General features: G+C 43.9%; 2 protein-coding genes and 1 pseudogene across 5 annotated transcripts in view; all 3 read right to left on the reverse strand.

Annotated features, from left to right (window-relative positions):
- The window catches only part of LOC114696415 (zinc finger protein 512), a 57040-nt gene extending 46424 nt beyond the window's left edge, over window positions 1–10616 (reverse strand). For 2 of the 3 annotated variants that reach the window (XM_028874088.2, XM_028874080.2), the window contains exons 1-2: window positions 10383–10616; window positions 9798–9856 (exon numbers count right to left, since the gene is read on the reverse strand). In XM_028874088.2, the coding sequence (XP_028729921.1) occupies window positions 9798–9856; window positions 10383–10412 (89 nt within the window). In that variant the 5' untranslated portion in view covers window positions 10413–10616. Of the gene's footprint in view, window positions 1–9699; window positions 9721–9797; window positions 9857–10382 lie in introns of those variants that run through there. The other variant, XM_028874115.2, reaches the window with a different exon arrangement.
- LOC114697547 lies at window positions 3969–4069 on the reverse strand (annotated as a pseudogene).
- Window positions 10617–10783: 167 nt separating the features above from the next.
- The window catches only part of C22H2orf16 (chromosome 22 C2orf16 homolog), a 34369-nt gene continuing 17937 nt past the window's right edge, over window positions 10784–27215 (reverse strand). For both annotated transcript variants that reach the window (XM_037198074.1, XM_037198073.1), the window contains exon 5: window positions 10784–27015. In XM_037198074.1, the coding sequence (XP_037053969.1) occupies window positions 11016–27015 (16000 nt within the window). In that variant the 3' untranslated portion in view covers window positions 10784–11015. The remainder of the gene's footprint in view (window positions 27016–27215) is intronic.

A 27215-nucleotide genomic window follows, 5' to 3' on the forward strand; every position in this document is an offset into this window, starting at 1 on the left:
CACCATATAAACAAACTGAAAGACAAAAACCACATGATCATCTCATGAAATGCAGGAAAGGCCTTTCGCAAAAATACAACACCCTTCGTGATAAAAGTCCTGGAGAGATAAGGGATACAAGAGACATACCTCAGCACAATAAGGCAGTTTACACCAACTCTAGAGCCAACATCAACTTAAATGGACAGAAACTCAAAGTAATTTCACTAAAATCAGCAACAATACAAGGCTGTCCACTCTCTCCATACTTATTCAATATAGTACTTGAAGTCTCAGCTAGAGCAATAAGACAACTGAAGGAGAGCAAGAAGATACAAACTGGAAAGGAAGAAGTCAAACTACTTTTATTTGCAGATGATATGATAGTATACATCAGTGAACCTAAATCTTCTACCAGGAAGCTCCTCCAGCTGATAAACACTTTCAGCACAGTAGCTAGATACAAAATAAATCACATAAATCAGTAGTCATCCTATATACAAATGTCGAACAGACTGAAACAACACCTTTCACAATAGCCTCCAATAATATAAAATATAAAATATCTTGGGGTAACTCTAACCACACAAGTGAAAGAAGGCATCAGCAGATGGAAAGATCTCCCATGCTCATGGATCAGTAGGATTAACAGAGTAAAAATGGCCACCCTACCAAAAGCAATCTACAGATTCAAAATTCTAATACAATTCTTCACAAGTTTTGAAAGCACAATTTTCAGCTTCATATGGACACACACACACACACACACACACACACACACAGAGACAAAAAAAAAAACTAGAATAGTAAAACAATCCTGAATAATAAAAGAACTGCTGGAGGTATCAGCATCCCCAATTTCAAGTCTATAGAACTATAGTAAGAAAAACAGCATGATAACAAAAAAACAGACTTGTTGATTAATGGAATCTAATTGAAGACCCAAACACAAATCCACACACCTATGGACACCTGATTTTTGATGAAGACGCCAGAAATACACACTGGGAAAACAGACGGCATCTTCAACAAATGGTGCTGGTCAAACTGGATGGCTGCATGTAGAACAGTCCAACTAGATTCCATATTTATCACCCCGCACAAAACTCAACTCCAAATGGAGCAAAGACTTCAACATAAAACCAGGTACACTGAACCTAACAGAAGAGAAAGTGGAGAATAGCCTTGAACTCACTGACACAAGAGACAACTTCCTGAACAGAACATCGATAGTGCAGGCACTAAGAACAACAGTTAGTAACTGGGACCTCATGAATCTGAAAAGGTTTGCCACAGCAAAGGACACTGTCATTTGGAACAGCAAAGGACACTGTCATTTGGAACAGCAAAGATCACTGTCATTTGGACAAAGCAGCAGCCTAAAGAATGGGAAAGATTTTTACAACAACACCTCTGATAGAGGCTATTAACCAAAATATATAAAGAATTCAAGAAACTAGACATCAAAAACCAAATAATCCAATTTAAAAATGGGGTACATATCTAAACAGAGAACTCTCCAAAGAGGACCTCAAATAGCTGAGGAACATTTAAAGAAATGTTCCACATCCTGAGCCATCAGGGAAATTCAAATCAAAATGACTCTGACTCCATCTTACACCTGTCAGAATGTCTGGTGAATAAAACAACTGACAGGCCATGCTGGCGAGGATGTGGGCTAAGAGGAACACTCATCCATTGCTGGTGGGAATGCAAACTTGTACAGTCACTGTGGAAATCAGTGTGGCAGTACCTCAGGAAGATGGGAATCAATCTACCTCAAGATCCAGGAATGCCACTCTTGGGCATATACCCAAAGGATGCTTCATCCTACCCCAGAGATACTTGCTCAACCATGTTCACTGCTGCTCTATTCACAACTGCCAGAAATTGGAAACAATCTAGACTTCCCTCAACAGAAGAATGGATAAAGAATGGTACATTTGGCCGGGCGGTGGTGGCGCACGCCTTTAATCCCAGCACTTGGGAGGCAGAGCCAGGCGGATCTCTGTGAGTTCGAGGCCAGCCTGAGCTACCAAGTGAGTTCCAGGAGAAGCGCAAAGCTACACAGAGAAACCCTGTCTCGAAAAACCAAAAAAAAAAAAAAAAAAAAAAAAAAAGAATGGTACATTTACACAATGGAGTATTACTCAGCCACTTTAAAAAAAAAAAAAAATGAAATTCACAGGTAAATGAATGGAACTAGAAAAATGTCATCCTCAGTGAGGTATCCCAGACCCAGAATGAGAAATATGGTTAAGTATTCATTTATATGTGGACATTAGCCGTTAAGTCAATGATAAGCAAGTTACAAACTGTAGAACCACAGAGGTTAGGTATTGAGTAAGGGACTAGAGAGGACAGACAGATCTTTCTAGGAAAGTAAAGTTAGTTATGGATGGGTGGAGTCAAGAAGCTTGAATGGGGGGATCAAATGGGGAGGAGGGGGACCAGGGAGGGAATACAGGGAGAGACAACTAACCATTTTAAGAACTATTTGAGGGATAGTCTGGAAACCCAATACAGTAAAAGTTTCCTAAAATATATTCATATATGAAGGCCATCTAACTGAAATTGCCAAATAATAGGAGAGACAAGGTCCCAACTGGCCATGTCACCAAATGAAGCTTCTAGTCACATGATTGAGTTACATGTAATTGAGTTGTTGGCCAAAGGGATCCCAAGGAAATCCCCCCAAAATCCAGGCTGTTGCCACGACTATCGATTACTCTCTACAAGCTGAAGGCAAGGCCCCATCGCTGAAGACAAGACCTCCACAATGTATTGAACATGGAGAAGTTGAGCTGGTGCCTACCTAGAGCCTCACCCCTCTGTTCTAGCATCTGTGGTACAGGACGGTTCTCTGCACACTGTCCAAAGAGAACCATAAACACCAACCCAGCCACAAACCTTTCTCCGACTGACGATGGGTCCTGTCTGTAAGGTATGCCAGTACTACAAAGGGGGCACAAAGCTGTGGGAGTGACCATCCAGTGGCTGATCTGACCTAAGGCCTATTCCACAAGATGGAACCCATACCCGACACTGCTTAGGTGACCAAGGACCTGAGACCGGAGCCCAGGGACCGAGGGGAAAACCAAATACTGCTGTTCTAAAAAAAAAAAAAGGAGAAAGAATAAAATGATGACTCCTAATGACATTCAGCTAGACTCATAGATCAGTGCCTTGCTCAGCCATCACCAGAGAAGCTTCCTCCTGCACAGACGGGAACAGATGCAGAGATCCACAGCCAGACCTTATGCAGAGTGAGAGACCTTGGAACACTCAGCCCTAAAGGAGATGGCTCCATGAATCCCTCCTCTCAGGGCTCAGGGAACCTTGAAGAGGAGGCAGAAAGAATCTAAGAACCAGAGGGGATGACGGACACTAAGAAAACAAGGCCCTCTGAATAACATGAGCAAAGCTCATACGAAATCACAAAGACTGAAGCAGCATGCGCAGGGTCTGCAGGAGTCCACCCCAGGTCCTCTGTGTATACATTACGGCTTCCTGTTTAGTGTTGTTATAGGATTCCTGAGTGTGTGAATGAGTGGGTCTACCCCAGGTTCTGTGTGTATACATTACGGCTTCCTGTTTAGTGTTGTTATGGGATTCCTGAGTGTGTGAATGAGTGGGTCCACCCCAGGTCCTCTGTGTATACATTACGGCTTCCTGTTTAGTGTTGTTATGGGATTCCTGAGTGTGTGAATGAGTGGGCTTACCCCAGGTCCTCTGTATATACATTACGGCTTCCTGTTTAGTGTTATTATAGAATTCCTGAGTGTGTGAATGAGTGGGTCCACCCTAGGTTCTGTGTGTATACATTACGGCTTCATGTTTAGTGTTTTTATGGGATTCCTGAGTGTGTGAACAAGTGGGTCTGTTTCTTGTGCCTTCTCTTGGGCTCTTTTTTTTTTCCCCCCCCTGGGCAAAGTGGTTTTATTAGAGTGCCAGAATCACACAGGACTTAGGAATTAGGACTGGGGCCCAAAAATATGGAACGTTTCATGAATTCGCATGTCATCCTTGAGCAGGGGCCATGCTAATCTCTGTATCATTCCAATTTTAGTATATTGCTGCCGAAACAATCACACTAGTTCTTATCTTTTATCATTTTATTTTATTTAAAAAATAAATTTTGTAGTCCAAAAATTAATTTTAAAAAGGCCTTCTCCAATTTTTAAAAATTATATTTTGTATTTATTTGGGAGGACGCATGTGTGTTTTGAAGGTCAGAGGTCACCTTTCAGAAACCCATTCTCTTTCTTCCACAGGTCCTGGGGTTGGAACTCAGGTTGTCAGGCTTGGTGCTGACAGGTAAGATACCTGCTGAGCCTTCTTACCACCCCAACACACGGAATAATTTTTAATGATGAATTTTAAACTTTTGTTTTTTCTTCAAAAAACACCACCCACTGGGAATATGAAAAAGCCAGGCATGGTGGGTGGCGCACGCCTTTAATCATAGCACTTGGGAGGCAGAGGCAGACAGATCTCTGTGAATTTGAAGCCAGCCTGGTCTACATCTTGAGTTCTAAGATAGCAAGGGCTACATAGTGAGACCCCATCTTTAAAAAAAAAAAAAAAAAAAAAAAAAGAACAAACCACAACTGGGAAAAAATACACTACAAATCAGAAATAAGACATCTTGATTTTTTTTTTTTTTTTTTTTTTTTTTTTTGGTTTTAAATTAGGCCTAGGATGTAGTACAGTGGATGGAACACTTACCTAGCATGCTTCAGGCCTGAGTTTGATTTTTAGCACCCAAAATGGGAAGGATACCAAAAGGGGAAAAAAAAAAAAAAAAAAAAAAAAAAAAAAAAACTAACAATGAAGAACATAAATGGATTCTTTACAGAAAAAGATAACGTGGTCAGTAAGGATACTGAGCAAGATGCTCGGTGTTACTTATAAAAAAAGTTAGCCACAGGAGCACCCCATGCAACTATTAGCAAATATGTACACACATACACACACACACACACACACACACACACACACACACACACACACACACTACTTTGGAAGCCAGATCATATTCTTTTTGTTGTTTTTCCTATTTTCTTATTTCGTTTAGAGAGGGGAAGAGAAAGAGAGAACATGAAGTTGGGTGGGGACGGAAGTGGGAAGGTCTGGTAGGAGTCAGGGAGGGAAGTATGATCAAAATATGTGGTATGGAAACAATTTTTAAATAACAAAAATGAAACACAATGCTGTCATATGACCCAATCAACACAGGATGGTAAATGCTATTTTAGATATTTACCAAGTGAAATGAAAACACTTGTCTACACAAGGTTGACACATGAATCTCATACAACTTGACTGTAATTCCTCACATGAAAAATAACCCAACAACCCAAATTTCCATAAAGGTAGATGGCTACACAAATGGTGATATACCTGTAATGGAATTCTACTTGGCAATGAATAACTATTCACACATCAAAATTAGTGTTCTGTTAAGAAATAACATTTTTCAAAGACAAGGAGAGTGAGACGTGACTTATGTGATTGCAGAACATGGAAACCACTGTACAGTTAGTTATTAGTGTCTAGAGCAGGGGTTCTCAACCTTCCTAAGGCTGCGATCCTTAACTAGAGTTCCTCACATTGTGCTGACCCCAACCATAACATTATTTTCATTGCTATTTCATCACTGTAATTTTGCTACTGTTATGAATCTCAATATAAATATCTGATATGGGGCTGGAGAGATGGCTCAGCGGTGAAGAGCACTGGCTGCTCTTCCAGAGGTCCTGAGTTCAATTCCCAGCAACCACATAGTGGTTCACAACCATCTGTAATGGGATCAGATTCCTTCTGGTGTGCATGTAGACAGAGCACTCATACACATGAAATATATGAATAAGTAAATCTTTAAAATAAATAAATATCTTATATGTGGGACAACTGATATGTGACCCCCAAAAGGGCCATGACCCACAGGTTGCCATCCACTGGCCTAGGGACAAGAGTGAAGGGAGGAACAGACTGTAAAAGAACACAAGAAACTTTGGGGAGGGGCTGGAAAGATGGCTCAGCAGTTAAAAGCATTTGTTGCTCTTCTAGAAGCCCCAAGTTCAGTTCCCAGCACACAAACTGGGAGGCTGTAACTTTAGCTCCAGGTGATCCAACCCTTCTGGCCTCTGTGGACACAACACTCACATGCCTAACACTACACAGATACAAATGCATAAACATAATTTAAAATAATAAATTAAGAGCCGGGCGGTGGTGGCGCACGCCTTTAATCCCAGCACTCGGGAGGCAGAGCCAGGCGGATCACTGTGAGTTCGAGGCCAGCCTGGGCTACCAAGTGAGTTCCAGGAAAGGCACAAAGCTACACAGAGAAACCCTGTCTCGAAAAACCAAATAATAATAATAATAATAATAAATTAAAATAAATTAATAATAATTTAATAATTAATAATAATTTAAAATAAATTTAAAAAGGGGGGGCGAGAGGGGGGAGAACAAGGGAATCCTTGGCTGATATATAGAACTGAATTGTATTGTAAAAGAAAAAAAAAAAAAACCTGGGCAGTGGTGGCACACACCTTTAACACCAAGCGCTTGGGAGGCAGAGGCAGGTGGATCTCTGTGAGTTCAAGGCCAGCCTGGTTTACAGAGTGAGTTCCAGGACAACCAGGGCTACATAGAAAAAAACCTGTCTCAAAAAAGAAAAAAACAAAAAGGAAACAAAATAACTTTGGAGGGATTGGGGAGGTGTCTTAGCAGTTAAGAGCAATGGCTGCTCTTGCAGAGGACCCAGGTTCAATTCCTGCACCCACATGGCAGCTCACAACCTTCTGTAACTCCAGTTCCAGGAATCTGATGCCCTCTTCTGGCCTTGGCAGGCACCAGACACACACATAGTACAGACATATGAGCAAGCAAAACACACACATAAAATTAAACATAAACATAGAAAAACTGGGGGATAGACAGAAATGTCTGTCCTTGTGATTGCTGTTTTATAGATTTGTTCTTATCAATTCAATTCTTATCAAAATTGTTCATAGTGTACACATGAAGCAAATGTATCTACTGTATGTCAATTATACCTTAATAATGGGAACTGACAGACCTCTAGGAGTGAAACTCAGCATTCCAAACAACAGGAGCAATCTCTATTCAATAAAGACTTCACATCACCAACAGACCATTAAGAGACAAATCCCAGGTGATTCCTGTTAGAAAAGTCTTGTGGAGAATTATTTTACTATCAACAGAGGACCAGAAACCTCCGACTTCTATCTCATGAATAAGCATAAGCATGGAAAAATCAGTAGTTCACAGGATCAGCATGATTAATATATGGTGGATTAAGTCAAGATGGCTAAGAAACTCTCTCTCCTAAGTTACTGACTTATTTTTTAAAATACTCAGCAGAAACACGTCTAAAGTATTTTGTGCCGTCTACCAACCCAAGGCAGTTTTATTTATTAAAAACGATACTAAGCCGGGCGGTGGTGGCGCACGCCTTTAATCCCAGCACTCGGGAGGCAGAGCCAGGCGGATCTCTGTGAGTTCAAGGCCAGCCTAGGCTACCAAGTGAGCTCCAGGAAAGGCGCAAAGCTATGCAGAGAAACCCTGTCTCGAAAAACCAAAAAATAAAAAAAAAATAAAAATAAAAAATGATACTAATCTCAAACTTTCACAAATGACAACCCTATAACAAGAAAAACACCTATCATGATTAGCGACTTTAGAATTTATCACTGGTGTAACAAGTCTCAGCTCCTAATCACACAAATGATCACGTTAGCCTATTTTCAACTCTTTTTGGAGTAAGCATTTTTAAGAGCCTCTAGCCTATTCAAATATTTAGCTTTCATTTTTTAAAAAGCATTCTGGTTCACCTCAGCATCGTCTGCAATCCTTCCCTAGTCTATTCATCTTAAAGACTGGTATCCCCATGCTTTCACCCTCTCTTCAGGTCTCACTGCAGACCGTCAGCTCTCAAACTCTGCAATCTCTAAGAAGATGATTAAGTCAGATTGAGTCTGGCCAGGGCTGGAGACAGGGCTCAGTGGTGAAGAGCACTTGTGTGCAGAGGACCCAGATTTGATTCCCAGTACCGACATGGTGATTCACAATCATCCATGACTCCAGCTCCAGGAGATCCTATGACCTGACCTCCACAGGTGACATCCATGTGAGCAAAACAATAAACACATCAAATAAATGAATAAGTTGGAAAAGGTTTTTAAGTACTCCCGATGAGTCCAATCCTGGTTAAGAGATGGGCGGGCGGCCCATTTACCTTCATATTAGTTAACAAGTTTCTCCAGTCAATCCAAGGTACACACTAAGAAACACTGCTTTTACCATAATCCCTAGACAAGCTTATGAATACACTCATCTCGTGGAGGAAAATAACATGTTTCCAATTCCTTTTACAGAAGATAATTCTCAAGTCTGTACTTTAGATCAACTCTTCAAATGAAGTCCAAATCCATTCATTTTGCTAATGTTGCCTCTTGTTCAAAAATTGTCTGGTTTATGAATCCAAAGCCAAAGACAGAAACCTGGAGACACCCTATGTCCCTCCCCCTTACCTCTCCCCTCCAATCATCATACACATCCCTAAAATGGTTACCATCATGCACCATGCTTTATTTTCTTTCTTAGGTTATTATAATTGTCTTGGTACCAGTCTCCACTCACCTTTCAATCCATCTCTTCAAAAGTGACCTTTCCCCTCACGATAATTACAATTCCAACACCTTAGCATGCCATAATGCCCCAAGACCTGGCTGGCTCCTGCTAACTTCTCTAAAGGATGTCCCTAAAATACCCTCCACCCGCTGCCATCCTCCACGCCAATGATACAGAACTAGTTAGTATCAACTTCTTTTACCTGTTCAAACGCTCTTCTCTTGGGACAGAAGGGTTGAGTCTCCTAGCTAGCTAATAACATTATTTTTTGACTTTCAAACCTCAGTCTACCAGTGGCCTATTCTGGGCTACATAGTCAGTTCTAATCAGCATGAGCCACAGAGTGAAATCCTGTCTCAAACAAAAAACACGTGTGTTGTGTCACGGGCATGTACTCACTCAGGAGGCAGATGCAGGACTGTTGCAAGCTAGAGGCCAGCCTAGGCTTCACAGTGAGTTTCCAGATAGTGAGACCCTACCTCAGGACTGATTTTTTCCTATTACACTAGACTGTGTTGCCATGCTGACCTAGCTCATTCCGTTTCCCATGCTTGTATGCCCAAACTACTACACAGCTGCCACAGAGCGGACATTTAAGAAATGTTATCTAAATGAAGGAATTCATCAGGGAGGTCCAAGGCGAACAGGGATCCTTCCTTTTGTATTAGCCATAGAAAAACTTGGCACCTTCACTACACAAAATAATAAATCAGTGCCACAATTAAGTAGCTTGAAAATATAAAGGTTCCTTACAGCTGTTTTTATTTTCCCTCCCAAGTTCATCAAATTAATTATGAGCACACATCTGATGTGGAGGAGGGGGGTTGCAGGACTACCACTAACTGAATGAATCACATATTCCATTTTTACTATAATGTGCATTTTTACTGCAAGCCAGGTTTTCCTCCCCCACACTAGGTTTATACCAGCACTGTCCAATCCAGGAGCCACTAGCTACAGATGGCTACTGAAATTTAAGTCAATTAAAATTAAATAAAATTTATAATTCAGTTTTTCAGTTGCACTAGCCACATCTCAAGTGCCCAAAAACCATACCTGGCTGGCGGCTGTGATGCTCCAAAGTGCAGACACAGAACATCTTTCTCAGCACTGTCTACACAATTTCAAAAATGTCCCCAGAAAACCTCACTTACTTCTTAGCTCCCACGATCCTGGTGCTCCTCTGTGGCTTAAAGGCTGTGGGTCCCGGGGTCTAGCAAATCACAAGCACACGAGTGAGTGCCAGGGACCTCTGAACCTCATCCACCAAGAGATGACTCCCCCTTGTGCCTAGGAAGCTCTCGGGGGCAACTACTTCGAATGGAAGGAAGGTGGGTGACACTTCCTAGGAAACGTGTGCCATGCTATATTTCCACAGTGTGAAGGCGGGCTGACAATATCGGGGCTTTCATTTTTGCCCATTCTCAAAGCCCTATCCTAGAGGAGGGATCGAAAACGGAGACGGGAAAAAAATAAGAAAAGGAAACGGGAGGCACTGGGGATGCTGAAGGAAGATAACTAATTACGATCTGCCGAGGAAGTGAGTCCGAGGACACGGGGAACAGGCAGAACTAAAAATGGGAGAGAAACGGTGGGCAAGTGGCTCTGATATAAAAGGGTGGGGCCTACGATGGGCTCTGATAAAACCAACTCCGAGTTCGGGACAAAAGCAAGGGCCCTGGTGTTCGCGGCTCGACAGTTCTATCTCTAAAGTATAATGGTCACACCAAGAAACTCACGGCGGTGACTGCACCGAGTCTGGAAGACATCACTCCCCCTCCACGCCTAACAATTTCACCCAAGGGCTCCGGCCAGACCAACGCCACTTCCGCTCTCCTCGCCTCTCCCGGATGTGGTCTCGGCGGCGACTAGCCCTGTTCTGAACATCTACTTCCGCCTAGCAGATTCAGAGGGGGCTGCAGCGGGGAAAGTCACGTGACGACGCCTCTTCTGATGCTTTTGAGACCCCGCCCCCATGGCGACAGGAGGTTTAGGGAGGCCATCGGGCTGAAGGGTTGGAGCAAGTGGGCGGAGTCTGAAGGTTTAAGTAAGGGGTCCTCCTGAACCCCAACCCTTGAGTTCCGGCAGTTTGCACACCTACTCCCACCCACCCAACAAGTGATCTTAGGGATGCAAAGAGTTCGATTGTTGCCCCTTTATTGATCTTAAATTACAGACCCATTCTCAGTCCCCTCCAGAAAGCTCTTTCATTGCTGAGGGTGCAGGCAGTGGCTGAGCAGAAAGGGCGGCTAGGTGAAGATGTGCAGGCTGTAATTAACGGGCAGGTCTCTCCTTATCTACTAACTTCGTGTCTCCACACTTGTCCAGCTTCTGGATTATTTTTTGGAGTGGTCCCTAGGAGGCATAAGTCCCTAGGAGTTTATAAGTCTTGAAGTCTTTATAGACAGGCTATGTCTGGGTTTCTCCTTACCCCTGAGCCTCTCCTTGGTACTGTGATGGAGTCCCTCATTGTGACCTTGCCGGCTCCTCTCAGAATAACTGTGTCTGATCTCAAAGGGACTGTAGTGAGTTCTCTCAGAATGACTGCGGTGGAGTCTGGAAGAAGATCTGTAGAGCCTGGACTCTGAGGGAGGGTGGTGGACTCTCCCGGAAGAATTATGCCTTTTCCTGCCAGAGGGACTGAAAGGGGCTCTCTCAGAGAGACTACCATGGCTCCTTTCTGAAGGACTGCACCGTGTCCTCTGGAGGGGACTGAGATGGCACCTTTTTGAGGGACTGTGTCCTCTTCTCTCTCGTCCTCTTCTCTCTCGTCCTCTTCTCTCTCGAGGACTAAGAGACCTCCTAGAGGGACTCCGAGGGCGTCTCCCAGGACTGGGTCGGCTCCTCCCTGAGGGACTGCGACCTACCCCCTTAAAGAGACTGTAAAGGCTCCAGTCAGAGATACTTTGAAGGGTTCTCACAGAGGGACTACTATCCTGTCTCTGGGAGGGACTGCAATGACTCCTCTCAGAGAGATGTCTAAGCATTCTGTCAGAGGGACTGCTATGCCTTCTCTGAGGACGACTGCGGTATCTCCTCTCAGAGAGACTTTCATGAATTCTCTCCAAAAGGATGCGATGGGTCCTTTCAAAAGGCTTATTATGGAGGTCCCTCTCCCTGAAGAAGCCATGTTGTTCTTCCTTGGGTGTGTGTGTCTCTTTAAAGTGACTCTGCAGGGATCTCTTCAAATGAGAGTCAGGTTCCATTCTCTCTTGGGCCTGACAATTGGCTCCTACTTGAGAACAGTTCTTAGACTCCAGACAGGAGATTTCATCACCATAGTTGTTCTTTGCTCTGCTGTTGACATTTTCAACTATACTCAAAGGTTGGATGACTGAGGTAACTTGGAAAGTGGCATCTCTTTCAGAAGCCATGGTCTCCAATTGCAAAGGTCTGGTTTGGAGAGAGCTCACTTGTTTTGGCTGTTGAGTTTGTCTACATTGGTCACCTGTTCCCTGCAATCTGTCCTCTTGCTTAGGGTTCACACCTGCTGACCTTTGCTGGGCAACTGGTGTGCTGGCTCCTTTGCCATCCCCTGCTAAACAATACTTCTTGGGTTTTTGTTTGGGGTGCAAGTATTGGGTTGACCACAAATTGTCTGGCCTTGTCCTGTTCGCAGGCTTCTGTCCAGTATAAGCCACAATTCTATGTGCTATTTGGAATGCCTGCCTTAGGCCCTGGAAAAGCAGATGGTAGAACTTGGGCTGAGAGGATTTCTTAGGTTGTGTCTTCGAAGAAGCAGTGCTTGTTTGAACGGTTTCAACACTCTTGCTTCTTGATGGACACATTATTCTAAAAGGACTCTCTTCTGGGGTTCCACTATTCTTGTAGAGCTTTGTGTTTTGTGTCTTAAGTCCCTTGATGGTTTCCTTCATTGGATATTTGAAGCCAAAGGTCTGTTTGAGGCTTGATTTCGACCATTTTTCTTCCTGATTACTTTCAAAGCCACTCTCGGATACAGAGTGAACCTGACAGAACTCACGGTGCTCAGAGACTTCGGCATCTGTCTTGCCGACCACACCATGGCTTCCCCGTTCCTTTTTTCTAATGTGCACTTGTACAGAAGCCGTAGCCTGGGAAGATCGGGCCTGGAAATCTCTTGGAGTGGTTGGACTCTTGGAAGCTGGAGGATAGATTTTAGCTTTCCTTCGTGATGGTGATGTAGTGCTCTTCCATGTATCTGCTCTTTTTCTTCCACGATGCTTTGAGACTTGAGGTCTTTTCCCAGTTCTCAGTCTAAAGCCAAGATGCAGCCGAATCTCACCATGGCCTTCAGGGGTGCTTAAAAGGTGGATCTGTGGGTAGATGAGAAGATATGGACCAAAAGCAGACTGTAACTTATGACAGCAAGTAATTCCTGAACATCGGCCACACTGCAAGCAGACGGGATATTTCAGGACAAGACCCGATGAGAAAGGAGGAGGGACATTGTGGGGTACTTGACTCTCTAAGAGTTTTGCTGCTATTTTTAGCTGTAGATCTTTTAGCAGATGGAGCTGTTCTGAGATATCCCTCTTGGCCTGGGAAAGACAACTTGCTTTGAGGAAGTGGTGAGAGTCAGAAGTCCTTGTCTGTGAATCACTCTGTGAGTCGTGACTCTGATCACTGGAAACAGGGTCTTCCCTATTGTAAAGTATCTTGAGAGAAGACTCCGGCTTCATTAAGGCAGGAAACTGGGCCCTTGTACATGAGACAGACACGTTCTGAGTGACTTCCTGGAATATATCACTGAGTTTTGAGTTTGTTTTCTTTATTCCCAATCTAGTACCGGAGTATTGCTGTATTATGGAAGATGTGGATCCACGTGTCCACATCTTTAAGGGCATTCTTTTCTCGTGACCATGGCATAAAATATGTCTCTGAATATAGTTTCTGACCACTGAAGTCTGTGAAATCGTCCTAGGACCCCTCTCTAGTGGGCTCTGGGAAAATGCCATCAGTTCAGCTGGAACCCCAAATAAACTCTGAATAAATTGACAGATATCCATTGTGGCTCCTTCTGTTAAAAACGGCTGAGAACAAAGCTTCCTTTCCATAGTGGTTCCCAGGACATTTCCCAGCATCAGCATATTGGAGAGATATTTCCTAGGGAGTCGCTGCCTACAGACATGACTTTCCCAGATATTCTGTTGTCTGCCCAGGAAAGAACGGATAGAATTTCTTCGAGCCCCTAATCCTGCCTGAAACCCCGAGGGTAGTAATCTCAGTGGATATGGAGAATAGCTCTGGAATGAATTCCCAAATTCCTCCATTTGCTTCTTTTCCGTTGCTTCCTTGGATAGGACATCCACTTCCCAGATGTCAGGATATAGGGTTCCCACAGTGTTCCCAATATCAGAGGGAAGAACCAAGGGAAGGGCTGATGAACGGAACATAATAGTGTCTGTATAGGACTCTGGAGACGGCAAAATACCAACAGCCAAGTTCTTCATAGCCAAGGCTCTTGATACCTCCGGCATTCCAGAACCCTGAAGGGGTCTTAACTCAGTTGTTTTGACAGAACTTGAAATAAATGGGATTGAAGGGCTGGGTATGAACCTAGAGAAGTAATTCTGTGCTTGTAATTTTTCTGATGTTATTATTTCTGAGTCTCTATCCTCACACACCCGTCTTTGATTCAAATCTTCAATTTCCATTACTTTAGGAGATTCTGTTCTGATCCCTAGAGATTTTTCAGCCTGAAGCCTTTGCTCATGAGTTAATACTGGAGGTTCCTCAAGTGGAGATGTTTGCTGTAAGATTAATTCTGCAAAATTCTCTTGAATATTTGCCCTTGGAGTTTGTTCCATAGGTTTTACCATGTCTTGAAGATGTGGTCTTGGGAGTAAATTCAAACCATCCATTACTTTAATGCTAGATTTTGTGGCAGCTCCTATTGGTTCCATAGCCTGAGGATTTGGTCCTGGAGCCAGCTCTTCAGATTTTACAATCAGAAGCAGTGGTTTGGGGACCAATATAGTCTTTATAACTTGAAAGCCTGACAACTGTATTGTTTCTAAAATTTGATGTGTTGGTGCTGAGACTAATTTCTTGGATTGTACATTTTGTAGCCAAAGGCTTGAAGCAAATTCTGACATTATCACATCGTGCAGTTTGGGAGTCAAATCAGCATGTTTTAAACCTTGAGAAGCTGGCTCTGGTATCATCACAGACTCTATAACTTGAAATGGCGGTCCAGGGATAACTTCCACAGATTCGGAAACCTTGGGGAGAGCAGCTGACTGAGAAACATGAAGCCGTGTCTTTGCGGATTCTGTCACTTGACCTAGTTGCTTTGGACTGATCGTTATAAAGTTTATCATTTGATCCAGTGATTCAATTGGAGTTATGTTTAAAGTTCCCATGCCTGCACCCTGGGCCTTTGTTAGCCTACTTGCTCCCTCCCCTGGTTGCCATGACTCAAAAGTGAGCTCCTCACAGTCTGTATCTTCTACAACTTGACTGGTTTGCTGGGTTGACAACTCTAATAATTCTTCTATTTGCAGCCATGGCTTAGAGGTCAAACTTACAGATTCAGGAATCTGAGGTCCATGCCCTGGTGTTATCCCTGAAACAGAATCTGGAACTTGATACGATGGCCTTGGTGGCGATGCTACAGATTGTTCCCTTTGGGCTCTTTTCCCAGAGCTCAACACCACAGGTCCTAAGTCTTGAGGACACGGCTCTGGAGATTTTTCTACATGTCCAGTCTCTCTATTTACTGGCTTTGAAGTCACACTAAAAAATTCTTTCCCTGGTCTTACCTCACAAGTTAGCATCCTTACTTCTGCAACATGATTCTTGAGGTCAAGGGTCATTCTATCAGATCCTGTGGATTGTTCTGTTGGTAACTCCTTGTAATCTTTAAATTGAGGCCACAAACAAGGCAGCAACTGCAGAGTTTCTGGGCTCCAGTAGCTTTTCTGTGGGGTTAGTTGTAAGGACTTCGAGTCTGGATCACTTAGTGTTGGAATCAGATCAACAGATTCTGGTCCTTGAAGATCTAGCTGCTGAGGCATCCCTAATGATTCTATGTCTTGATCTGTTGGTTTGGGGGTCAACCTCATATTTTTCTCTGTTGTTTCTGGGCTTTTATGTCCCAACCCTTTTGTCATTTCTGAAGACCCCGCATCTTGAGAAACTGGTAGTGAAATAAAATCCACCAATTTAGAGCCTTGGTGCCTCATCTTCTCAGCATAGTCCTCCAACTGGTGCCCTGGTCTATATATCACTTGAGAGGATTCTATGATTTGATCACATGTTTGGGGATTTTGGTTCCCAGGTGTCACATGTTGAAGGAATGGTTTTGGTGATAACCCCACAGAGGTGCCAGTTTGTTGCAGAGACACCGATGACAATTTCACATGGTTTACACTTTGCCACTTCGGCTCTGAAGCCAAATCCATTGATTTCATGCATTGTTGCTGTGATTCCGGAATTAAATTTGAAAATTTGACACTAGACAGTGCTGGTCCGGCTAAGAAGTTCCCAGTGGACTCTGGTGTTGATACCACTGGTTTCTCATTTAAAGGAAACTGTTGGCAATCCATGCTTTGCTGTTGGGAGCCTAGTCTCAGCTGCATAGACTCTCTTTCATGAACACATGGCTTCGGTGCAAAGGAAGTCTTAGTACGTTGAGAACAGTGGCATGGAGCGAACTCTAAAGGGTTCACACTTGGAGTCGGTGAGCCTGGCTTCAACTTCACAGATTTAACTTTTTGAAAACAAGGTTCTGGTGAAAATTCCTTACCTCTCAAGTACAGCAGACTGCAGCCAGGTGTCAGTTTTACAGAATTTGTCAAACAAAGCAATGGCTGTTTGATCATCTCTGGAGACATTCTATCTTCAGGCAGTGGGGTTGGTGAAACTCCCACAGATTTCACACCATTTGACGGAGGCCTCAAGGTAAACACAGGTTGTGCAGTGTCCTGCCACGACCCAAGTTGGTTCTTCAAAAATGGAATCTCTTGAAACTCTGCCCCTACCATTAAGTGAGATGACACTGGAGTTGATTCAAGCATCAAATCTTGCATGTGTCGTCCTTGGTTAACTATTATAGGCATCTCTCTTTGAATTCCTGTCCCTGAGTTCGACTCAGAAAACTTCATATCTTGAAGTTTCGGGGCTTGTAAATGTGGCCCAGGGTTGTATCCGGTGGAATTTACACACTGTGACTCTTGTCTTCCAGTACAGGCAGAAGAATCTACATCTTGCCAATGTGTTTTGGTATTGCACCAAACAGGATTAACACACATAATTTGTGGTGCTGGAAATGTTGTACCAGGATTCATACCAAGAAGAAGTGGCTCAAGACTACACCTATTGGAATGTCCACACTGAGGGTTTAGCCCTGGAGTGCATGAGGAAGGATTCACACCTTGATAATGTGATTTAGGATTGCGCCCAGTAGAACCTACACACTGAATGTGTGGCCCTAGAATTGATGCCCATTGATTCACACCTTGCAAATGTGATTCAGGATGGCACTCAGTGGAATTCACACAAGGAGGACTTGGCCCTGGGGTGCATGCAGAATTAACACACTGAGGACTTGGCCCTGGGGTGTATGCAGAATTAACACACCGAGGACTTGTCTCTGGGGTGCATACAGAAGAATTCACACACTGAGGACTTGGCCCTGGGGTGCATAGAGAAGAATTCACACACTGAGGACTTGGGCCTGGGTTGCATACAGAAGAATTCACACACTGAGGACTTGGCCCTGGGGTGCATACAGAAGAATTCACACACTGAGGACTTGGCCCTGGGGTGCATACAGAAGAATTCATACACTGAGGACTTGGCCCTGGGGTACATACAGAAGAATTTACATCTTGCCAGTTTGGCTCATGGATGCACGCAGTAGTATCTACACATTGCAATTTTGGTCCTAAAATGCATGCAGAATTCATTCCATGCAAATGTGGCCCAGGATTGCACACAGACTTTATACATTGAGGGTCTGGCTCTGGAATGCATGCAGAGGAATTCATATCTTGCAAATATGGCCCACATTTACACCCACTGGAGTTTATATATTGAGAATTTGCATTGGGAGTGCATGCAGAATTCACATCTTCCAAGTGCTGCCCCAGGCAGAACACCTTAGATTTTATACCTTGAAGGTCTGGACCAGGGTGCAATTCAGACAATTCTACATTTTGTGTTCTAGTGTTGGATGCCATAACATTTTTACAGTGAATCTCTGGTCCTGTACTCGGGTCACAGGATGCCCTACCTTGCAATGTAGGCTTATGTTTGAATTCCTGAGACGGCTCATCTGGCAGCTTGGTTTCTGTACACACCTCAGAAGATTTTATCTCTTGCAACTGTGGCCCAGGGTTGAACTCTAAAGACTGAGGACTTGTTTCCAGGCTCAATTCAGAGGACATCACATCTTGCAACTGTTGCTGTGAATTGAATTCCATAGATTTCAGGTCTTGAAGCTTTGTACATAATTCTGATGACTTGATATGTTGCAAGTGTGGCTCATCCCTAAACGCTATTTGTTTTATTTTTTGAAGTTGTTGCTTTTGACTTAATTTGTGAGACTTCCGATCTCGCTTCTGATTTCTGGCATTGAGTTCAGAAGGCACCACTCTATAAACCTTTGAGTCCGAGGCCTGCTTAGAGAATCCCACAAACTGTGATTCAGCACCATGATTGATCCCTGTATCCTTTACTGTCTGGACATATGTGGGCTCAGACTTCACACCTTTCAACTTTGATCCACAGTTGACCGACTCAGGTTTCATACCTTGAAGATGTAATTCTGGTGTTAACATAGTTAAATTCCTGTTCTGTAAATGAGCGGTTTCCAACTGCAAAGGTTCCCTGTCAAGTGCCTTACCAAATGTCCATTTTAAAGATTTTACATCTTGCCACAGTGGCTGATGCACAAAGCCTACGGGGTTCTCTTTTTGAAGTTTGTCCCCTGAAATCACTTCGGAAGACTTCATACCCTGTGAGCATAGGCCAGGACTGACCTCCATAGATCTTCCATATTGATGCTTTGTCCCCAGAACTGACTGAGAATATTTCTCATCTTGTAACTGGGGGCCTGAATTTAACTTCCCAGATTCCCCATTTGGGGGCTTGGACTCCACTGTCACACCTTGTAACTTTGGGCCATGATGAAACTCTACAGATTCCTTAGCTGGGAGCCTTTGCCCTTGAGCCAACTCAGACGGCTTTTTATTTTGTGTCCTTGGTCCAGAATTGAGGTCCACCGCTGTCACACCTTGGGGTTTTATCTGTGTTACCCCCTCAGAAGATTTTATACTTGTAACATGTTGTCCCATAGAGTTCACACCTTGAAGTTTCATACCCATGATCAGCTCAGGATATTTCAAATCTTGTAAAGGGGGACCTGAGTCCAGCTCTACAGATTTTGTACCTAAGAACATCTTCCTCGGGGTGAAATCATGTTTCCTACCTTGTAACTTTGAACTTGGTTTGATTTCTACGGATTTCATTCCATGAGCCCTCTTCCCTGTAATGACTTCAGATGTCATACCTTGTAAGTGTGGTCCAGGACCAAAGTCCACAGACATGACATCATGGACCTTTATACCCATGATTGTCCTTGAAGATTTCAGATCTTGTAACTGTGGGCCTGATTCCCAGTCTTCCATTTCCATTTCTTGAGGCTTTGTCCTCAAAAATGAGTTAGATTTCATACCTTGCCACTGTGGCCCAGGTTTACAGCCTAGTTTGACAGGTCGAGTTTTGGTACCCGTAACTAACTCAATACATGGTTTACCTTTCAGCTGTGAGCTGTGACTTAACTTAGTACATTTCATATCTGGGGACTCTGCTTCAGGTGTCAAGTCAGAACAGTTTGCAGGTTGCCACTGGGGCCCAGAGCTGTTCTCAGATTTCATGCCTCGAGGCTTTGTCTGAAGTGCCAACTCAGAAGATTTTCCACATTTCAACTCTACATTGTTTTGTGATTGTGGCATTTGGCTTATTGCTCCATATTTCACTTCTGAGGACTGTGACTCTTGTTTCAACACTGAAGGTGTCACAGTTTTAGGCTGTGTTCCTGGGGATGACCCTAAGGGATTCCCTTCTTGTGGCTGTATTCCAGGGTTTAATCCAGGAGAGCTTCTGCCTTCTAAGCAAAACCTGGGTTTGAATGTCAATTTTATATTATTGGTCTTTGATCTTAAGGTTGGGTTACATGCTTTCATAATTCTAAACTGTTGCTCAGATTTAAAATCAGTAGTTTTGGACCTCTGAGACTGATGTTCCTGGGTTGACCCTGAAGGTTGTTTACCTTGTGACTTGGGCCTCGTAGTCAACTCATCGGATGTCTTCACATCTAGTTGTACTGAGGGTTTTAACTCTTTAGCTGTGACATCTTGAGGTGGTAACCTAAGATTCAGTGTAGGTTTATTAACTTGACAGTCAGCCAGTGGTATCCAAAGAACAGATTTTGTATTTTCAAGCGGTGGTCCCTGATGCAAGGCCACACTTTTCCCACACTGAGACTGTAGCTCTGAGGTTGATGTGATGTTTTCCCCCTCTTGTAGCTCTGGTCCTGGGGACAACTCAGGGGTCTTCACACACTGTACTTGTGGCCCAAGGTTAAAATCCACGGATATTTTTCCTTGAGGTTTTGGCCCTAGAGCCATCTCTGATGTCTTCCCACCTTCCAGTTTTATGGATGGTTTCCGTTCTGTAGATTTGACACCTGGAGATGATGACCCACTATTTAATCCTAAAAATGTCACACCGTGGAATTCAGGTGCTGGTATCCACTGGATGGATCTTACACTTTCTACCTGTGTCTCTTTGTTTAGTTGATCAGTTTTGATCCCTTGAGGCTGAGGCTCAGAAGTTAAGTTAAAAGTTTTGGTTTTCTGCAGTCCTAGTGCTAACGGAGAGGTTTTTACTTGCTGTAACTGTGACTCATGATGAGACTCTCTGGATTTTTCTCCTTGAATTATTGACCTGACAGTCAAATCAGATGACATCCCACCTCTCCGTTGTGTAGACGGCTTCAATTCTGTAGGGCTGGAACTTTGAGACTGTAACCTAAAGTTTGACCCTATACATTTCTCCCTTTGAAGCTCAGATACTGGTATCCACTGCACAGATTTTGTACTTGCACTTTGTGGTTCAGTATTTAGTGCCACAGTTCTCACATCCTGAAGCGGTGGCTCTAACATTGGCTCCAAGGCTTTCACTTGGTACACCTGTGATTCTGGAGTCAATGGACAAGGTTTCATACTTAGTGCCTGTGGCCCATATTGGACCTCTTGAGCTTTTACATTATGAACAACTGGTTCAGGAACCAATTCAAATGAGGGTGCATCTTTACATTGTAGTTTAGAGGTGAGCTCTATGGGTTTTCTACCTGCAGGTTTGGATTCTTGTTCTGACCCCATAGACAATATATCTTCTGACTCCAACTGTTTGTTGAACTGGTCGAACATCCCACCTTTCCACTCTGCTGAGCTTATGTGGTCATCCTGTCCGGTCTCAAGAGTTAAATCCATGGGTGCCTTCTCTTGATACTGTTGTGTAGAAACTAAATCCATGAATTTTACTCCTTGGATCCCTTGTTTCTTGGTTTTATTCACAGGTTTTAGACTTTGCTGCTTCAGACATGAGACAATCACACGTTTGCTATCTTGTGTTTGTGGCCGTGAAGTCAGTTCCTTGGGTTTTACATTGTGTTGATGAGGCTCTTGCAACACCTCCCTAGGCTTATCTTGAAACAGGATCCCTGGTGCAAAAGTTCCGGGACTCTCCCCTTGCTTCTTTCGTTCACGTTCTAAGCCCATGGCATTTACATCTTGCACACGTGCATCACGGGCCAACCCCACAGTTATCAAATCCTGAATTCTTGAACCTGGAATCAACTTCACAGATTTCATACCATCTGACTGGGAACTACTTGGGGATATCACTGTAGATTTTATCCTCTCTAGACATTGTCCTAGAGTTAAAACTGCAGGTTTCCTGTCTTCTAACTGTGGTCCTGAAGGTGGTAACTCGGATTTTAAACCTTTCAAGGTGGAGCACGGAGGCAGCTCCTCATGTTCCTTATCTCCTGCTTGTATCCCCGGGGTTGACAGCTTAGATATGATTTTCCCCAGCTCTGACTTTGACCTCAACTCCATAGATTTGACGTCTTCCAAATGTGGTCCGGATGTTAACTCTCCTTGCATTGAGGCTGTGATCTTCTCTGCAGGTTTTATATGTCCCAAATGCTGTCTCTGGATCAATGTAGAAGATTCTACACCTTGTGCCTGTGCTCTCCTGATCAACTCAGAATGATCTGTACCTGCTAAGTGTTTCCCAGGAGTCAATTTCTTTGATTCTGCATTTGGTATCTGTGGTTCAGATGCTAGTTTATAAGACATTTTGCCTTCAAAGTTTGGTACTAGATTCCTTGTGACATATTTTATATCTTTAAAGGGTGGCTCTTGTACTATTAACTCTGGCTTCATCCTTTGCCTCTCTGGCTGTGTGGTCAACTCAAACATTTTTACACACTCTAATTGTGGCCCTGAGTTTAACTCGGAAGTCTTCACACCTTGAGGTTGAGTTCCTGGAATTGCATAGAAAAATTGGACATCTTGCAGCCATGGCACCTGCCTTGTATCTTGTAGGCCTGGAGTCACCTTTGCTGATTTGGGATCATGTATCCCTAACTCTGGAGCCATAGGACTCATACCATGAGACAATGATCCTGGGGTTTGCTCCCCAAATTTGACTCTTTGATATTTCCTCCTAGAAGCCAACTCAGAAAATTGGGTATCGTGGTGCCACAGTCCTGGATTGACCGGCTTAGCTATCACTCTTGGATGTTGTAGTTCAGAGGCTGGGATTGGGCATTTCATGCTGCAAAACTCTGATAGTTCCGGAAGCAACACAAGCTTCTTATCTTCAACCTGTGTCTCTTGGCTTAATGGCAAAACCGATTCTGGCATCAATCCCTGAGGCTTCCTCTCTTGAAGCTGAACTCCTGGCATGAACTGTACACATTTGAAACCTTGGTGCTTCGGCTCTGGGATCGCATCAGAGAATCTCACATGATGCAAGCATGGTCTTACATTTACATCTACCGACTTCCCAGGTTGTGGTTGTGGTTGTGGTTGTGGCTGTGGTTCTGGAAGCTTTGGCCCCAGGATAAAATCTGATGATTTTGTTTCTGGCCCCAGGGAACATGGTATTTCATCATCAGATTTCACACCATAATATGGGGGGCCTGAGATGAAATTTACTGGGTTTTCCCCTTGAAGAAGTAGTCCTTGATATAACATTGGAAACTGGACAGTTTGCAATTTTGGCCCTGGAATCAACTTCGATTTGACACTTAGCTGCTGTGGGCCTAGATTTAAATCCACAGATTTCACATTTGGGGACTGTGTCCCCTCAATCCGTTCCTTCGGTGATAAACTTTGTAGACGTGGCTCTAGTTTTGTCTTTTCAGGATCTACCTCTCCTGCAGATGACGGTTGTATTACATTTACAGAGTTCTCATTTTGCAACTGTGATTCTCTATCCACTTGCCTAGACTTTACTTCGTGGAGCTGTGCCTTTGGGATCACATCTTTAATATGTGGTTTGGGTCCTGTCGTTAGTCCTGCAGGTTCTACAACTTGTACAGGTGGTTCGGTGATTACTTCTGCAGACTTCATATTCTGGGCAAAGGACTCTGATTTCTCACCTTGCACTCCTGGTTCTAGACTAAACTCCAGAGATCTCACTTCTGAATATAGGTCTATGATGGTTCCCTGGGTATCATCAGCTTTAGAGAATGTCAATCTGAAGGTCTCTGTGTCTTCATCTTCTGGTTTCAGAGTTTGTTCTGATGGGTTAGTAACTTCTGAACCCGGTTCTAGAGTCACCTGAACAAACTTCACATCTGGGGGCTGTGGCTCTGGGGCCATCACTCCTGAGCTCATAGTTTGCACTTCTGAATCTAGTAGCAAATCCAGAGTATCTTTAATTGCACTTCCTGATTCTGGAGTCTCTTCCATCTCTTTTACAACTTGGGTCCCAGGTTCAAGAGTCTCTTGGAGTGGTGGTGAGCTCATCTCCACAGATTCTGAGGTCTGGCTCAATGGTGCTGGACTCATCCCTAATGATGATTGTGGCAACGGAGCAGATTCTTCCACTTGCCGGCAAGGTTCAGAGGCCACCCTTGCTTCTGAGATTGGATGCTGTAGGGTCAGTCCTTCAGGTTCTAGGAAATGATAACTTGGTTTGGGGGTCGCTTCTAAAGATTTTGTTGCATAAAAGTGTGTGCTTGGGATCAGTTCACCAACTTCCATACTCTCCACCTGTGCCTCAGGAAGTAGACTCCTACCTTCTACAAATGGAGTCTTTGTATCCTCAAGCAGTGGTACAGAGGCTATCTTATCAGAGCCGGTGCTTTGTGAACATGGTCCTGGCGCCAAGTTCACAGATTTTATATCTTCAAGTGAGAGTCTTGGAGTCAACTCCACCATTTTTATATCTCCTTGTATCTCCTGTGATAGGGCTGAAAGAGCTTCTTCCATACCTTGAGACTGAGGATCGGAAATCAAATGCACTGATACATTACTGTGCAACTGTGGACAAGGAGTCAGCTCAGCAGACTTTTTATTTTGGAGTTGTGGTTCAACTGTCAGTTGGCCAGATTTCACATCTTGAAACTGAGACTCAGGGGCCGATGGCACAGATGTCTCACTTTGCAGTTGTGGTATGGGGATTAATTCCTCATATTGCATATTCTGCTGATGCAGTTCTGGGGCCAAATCTATACATACCACTGTTGAGGTTGGTGGTCCATATTTTTCCATTTCTGGGACTAAATCTGTGGTTATGTCCATAGATTTCATACTTTGCAATCTTGGATCTGGCATTAGTAGCTCAGATTTTACACTCGGTAGTTCTGGGGGTGAGTCCACTGAATCCCTAATCTTAGTCTGTGGGATTGTGCTCCCCCCCAAATATTCCATTTCCTGAAGCAGTGGTATGACTGGCCCTACTTCAGCTTCTGGAACTTGATGCTTTTGGCTCCTTCCTATAGGTACTGCACCTTGATCTGGTGGTGCTGGGATTGTTCTCATGGATTCCATTCTTTGATGATGTGGCTGTGGTGTCTCCATAGGATCCTTCACTTGTGGCCAGTTCAACCCCATAGTTTCTGTCATGTTGTGACTTTGCCTTGGGCTCACCTCTGAACAGTTTAAGTCTTGGTGCCATGGGGTGATCTCCGAAGGGTCTGTGACCTGATGAGACAGTCCTGGAGTCAGTGACACACACTCTGTGCCTCGAGATTGTGGCATAGTCCCCATGGAGACTCCAACTTGACCCTGTAACCCAGAAGGCAATTCCAGAGACTCTTTGATTTGAGGCTCAACAATTTGTAGTGGTGTGATCATTTCTGTGGGAGATGCCTGGACTAGCGGGGTCACCTTTAGAACATGCAGGGACTGACCTGACGGTAGTAGGTCATCAGTCATTTCTGATGGTTCCAGGACTTTAGATGGTGGCTGTGGAGGTACGCTTCTAGATTCTACAGTTCCTACTGGGACAGTAGTAGTCGGAACATCTGGTTGAGCTGACACTGGGGTCAAATTTTCAGCTGGAGGCTGGGAGCCTCGGATCAAAGCCCTAGATTTAGTAATATGTGGCTGTCCTAGTGGAATTATCTGCATGAAATTCATGGCTTGTTTTGCCACTGGGGATACTTTTGTATCTTCAGTGGCTTCAGGCAGTGCACTTGAGCTAATTTCCATTGCATTTTGATGTACTGGACTGGGAGTAATCCTGATGTGTTTTGTGGCTTGATTCTGTGACCCCAAGGTCATGGTCAGTGTTCTCATGTCTTTATGCTGAGGCTGGGGAATCATTTCCACAGCTTCCACAACCGTTTGCTGTGGCCCTCGACTCATACTTCCTGGTCTTATGGCTTGGTAGTTATGCAGTGTATCCGTCTTCACTGATTCCATGACTTGGTATTGTGGCTTTGGGGCTATTCCTACTGGTTCTATGCCATGTGGACTTAATTTGTCAATCATCCCCATGGAATCCATGACGTGAAACAATGCCTCAGGAGTTACCTTCATGTCATCTGTGACTTGACTCAGTCTTGAGGCCATGCTCTTTAATTCCGTGGTTTGATGCTGATGATGAGTTACTTCTATCGATTCAATTACTTCTTTCAATGGCTGAGGAGTTATACTCACTGTTTCTGCTTGATTTGGTGGCTGTGGGGAAAACCCCACAGAGTCCATAACCTCCAACTGTGATTCTGGGTTTATTCCCATTAAGTCCATAACCTGAAGCAATGCCAGTGGAGTGACCTTTATGCTGTCAGTGGCTGAAGGTGGTATCTTGGATGTCAGCTCCACATTAGTTAGTTGTGCCTTTTGTGTCTGTACCCTTTTTTCTGGAAGACCTATCACCCTCTGCTCTATATTCAGCTCTAACACATGCTTTGAATCCTTTTTCACTAAAGCTTGTTCTTCCTGAATTATGTTAACCTCTAAATTTCTGGGAGATGGAGTGCCTGTTGATATTACTAAAGGATTATATCTAGGTTCTTGGCGGTCATCCTGGGGTTGTGATTGCCTGTTTGAGGGAAATGGCTGTGAAATGATTGCTTCCGTCCTATGGACTTCCGAATTCACCCCAATGTTCATGTGGAGATGAAATGATGGAGGATCTGGAGATGTGTTGGTATTTTGCTCAGCACTCTGAGGAATGAGTGTAGGTAACTGAGTTTTCGGGAGCTCTTCTTCAGGGACTCCTTGTACATCCATCAAATGATTGAGTATGTTCCAGGATTTCTTCACAGGCAGAGGCACCACTTCTTGCTGCAAAGTAGAAACCTTCTGAGACATATGTCCTTCCAGTTCTCCTCTGATCAAAGGAGAGAGCTGGAGTGGAGCCCATACCAGGGGTCCTGGACTCTCATCCAAATCAGAATCTGGCCCATGATTTGATTGAAAATGAGTCTTTCCCTTATCTTTTGTTTTCTCTTGCTCACAAGGATCTAAGGATTCCAAAATAGAGCTAATGAAGGAAGTTTGAGCTTGTAAGGGAGGAAGAACTGCCAAATTCGGAGAGAGAGCTGATTTCTCAGGATCTGTCAGCCGAGAAGTAGACAGGGGTGTGCCAGGGCTCCTGGGCATAGATGGTTCCTTCTGGGAGGAAACAGGTCCACTATCGCTCTGCAATTGCCAAGCTGTTCCTTCATGAAACATTGGAAGATAAGACAGGCTCAAGCTGTTGTTGGATGATGCAGAGGACATGCTGTAGTCAGTAGAAGGCTTTCCCTTTTTACAGTAACAGCTGGGTGGGACAGCCTCCTGAAGCACAACGTCAGAGACGGAGGAAGAAGTCACATCTCGGGATTCTGAAACGTTCAGCTCCATAAGCGTTGATCTGAGAAACAAAGAGAAATGTTTTCATTTTCTTTGGAATCAGGAGGGAAATTAGAGAGAAGGAAGGGAGCGGCTATTTCAAATCCAAAATATTTCTGGTCTAAGGGAGGATGAGGGAAAAGAAGGGTTGCATTCACAAACATCAATTATTAAGTAAAGAAGTCCTCCACCAAGAGCAAAGGAGACGAGTCCGTCAGTAGA

This window comes from Peromyscus leucopus, chromosome 22 (genome assembly GCF_004664715.2).
Source record: "Peromyscus leucopus breed LL Stock chromosome 22, UCI_PerLeu_2.1, whole genome shotgun sequence".
Taxonomy (NCBI): Eukaryota; Metazoa; Chordata; class Mammalia; order Rodentia; family Cricetidae; genus Peromyscus; species Peromyscus leucopus.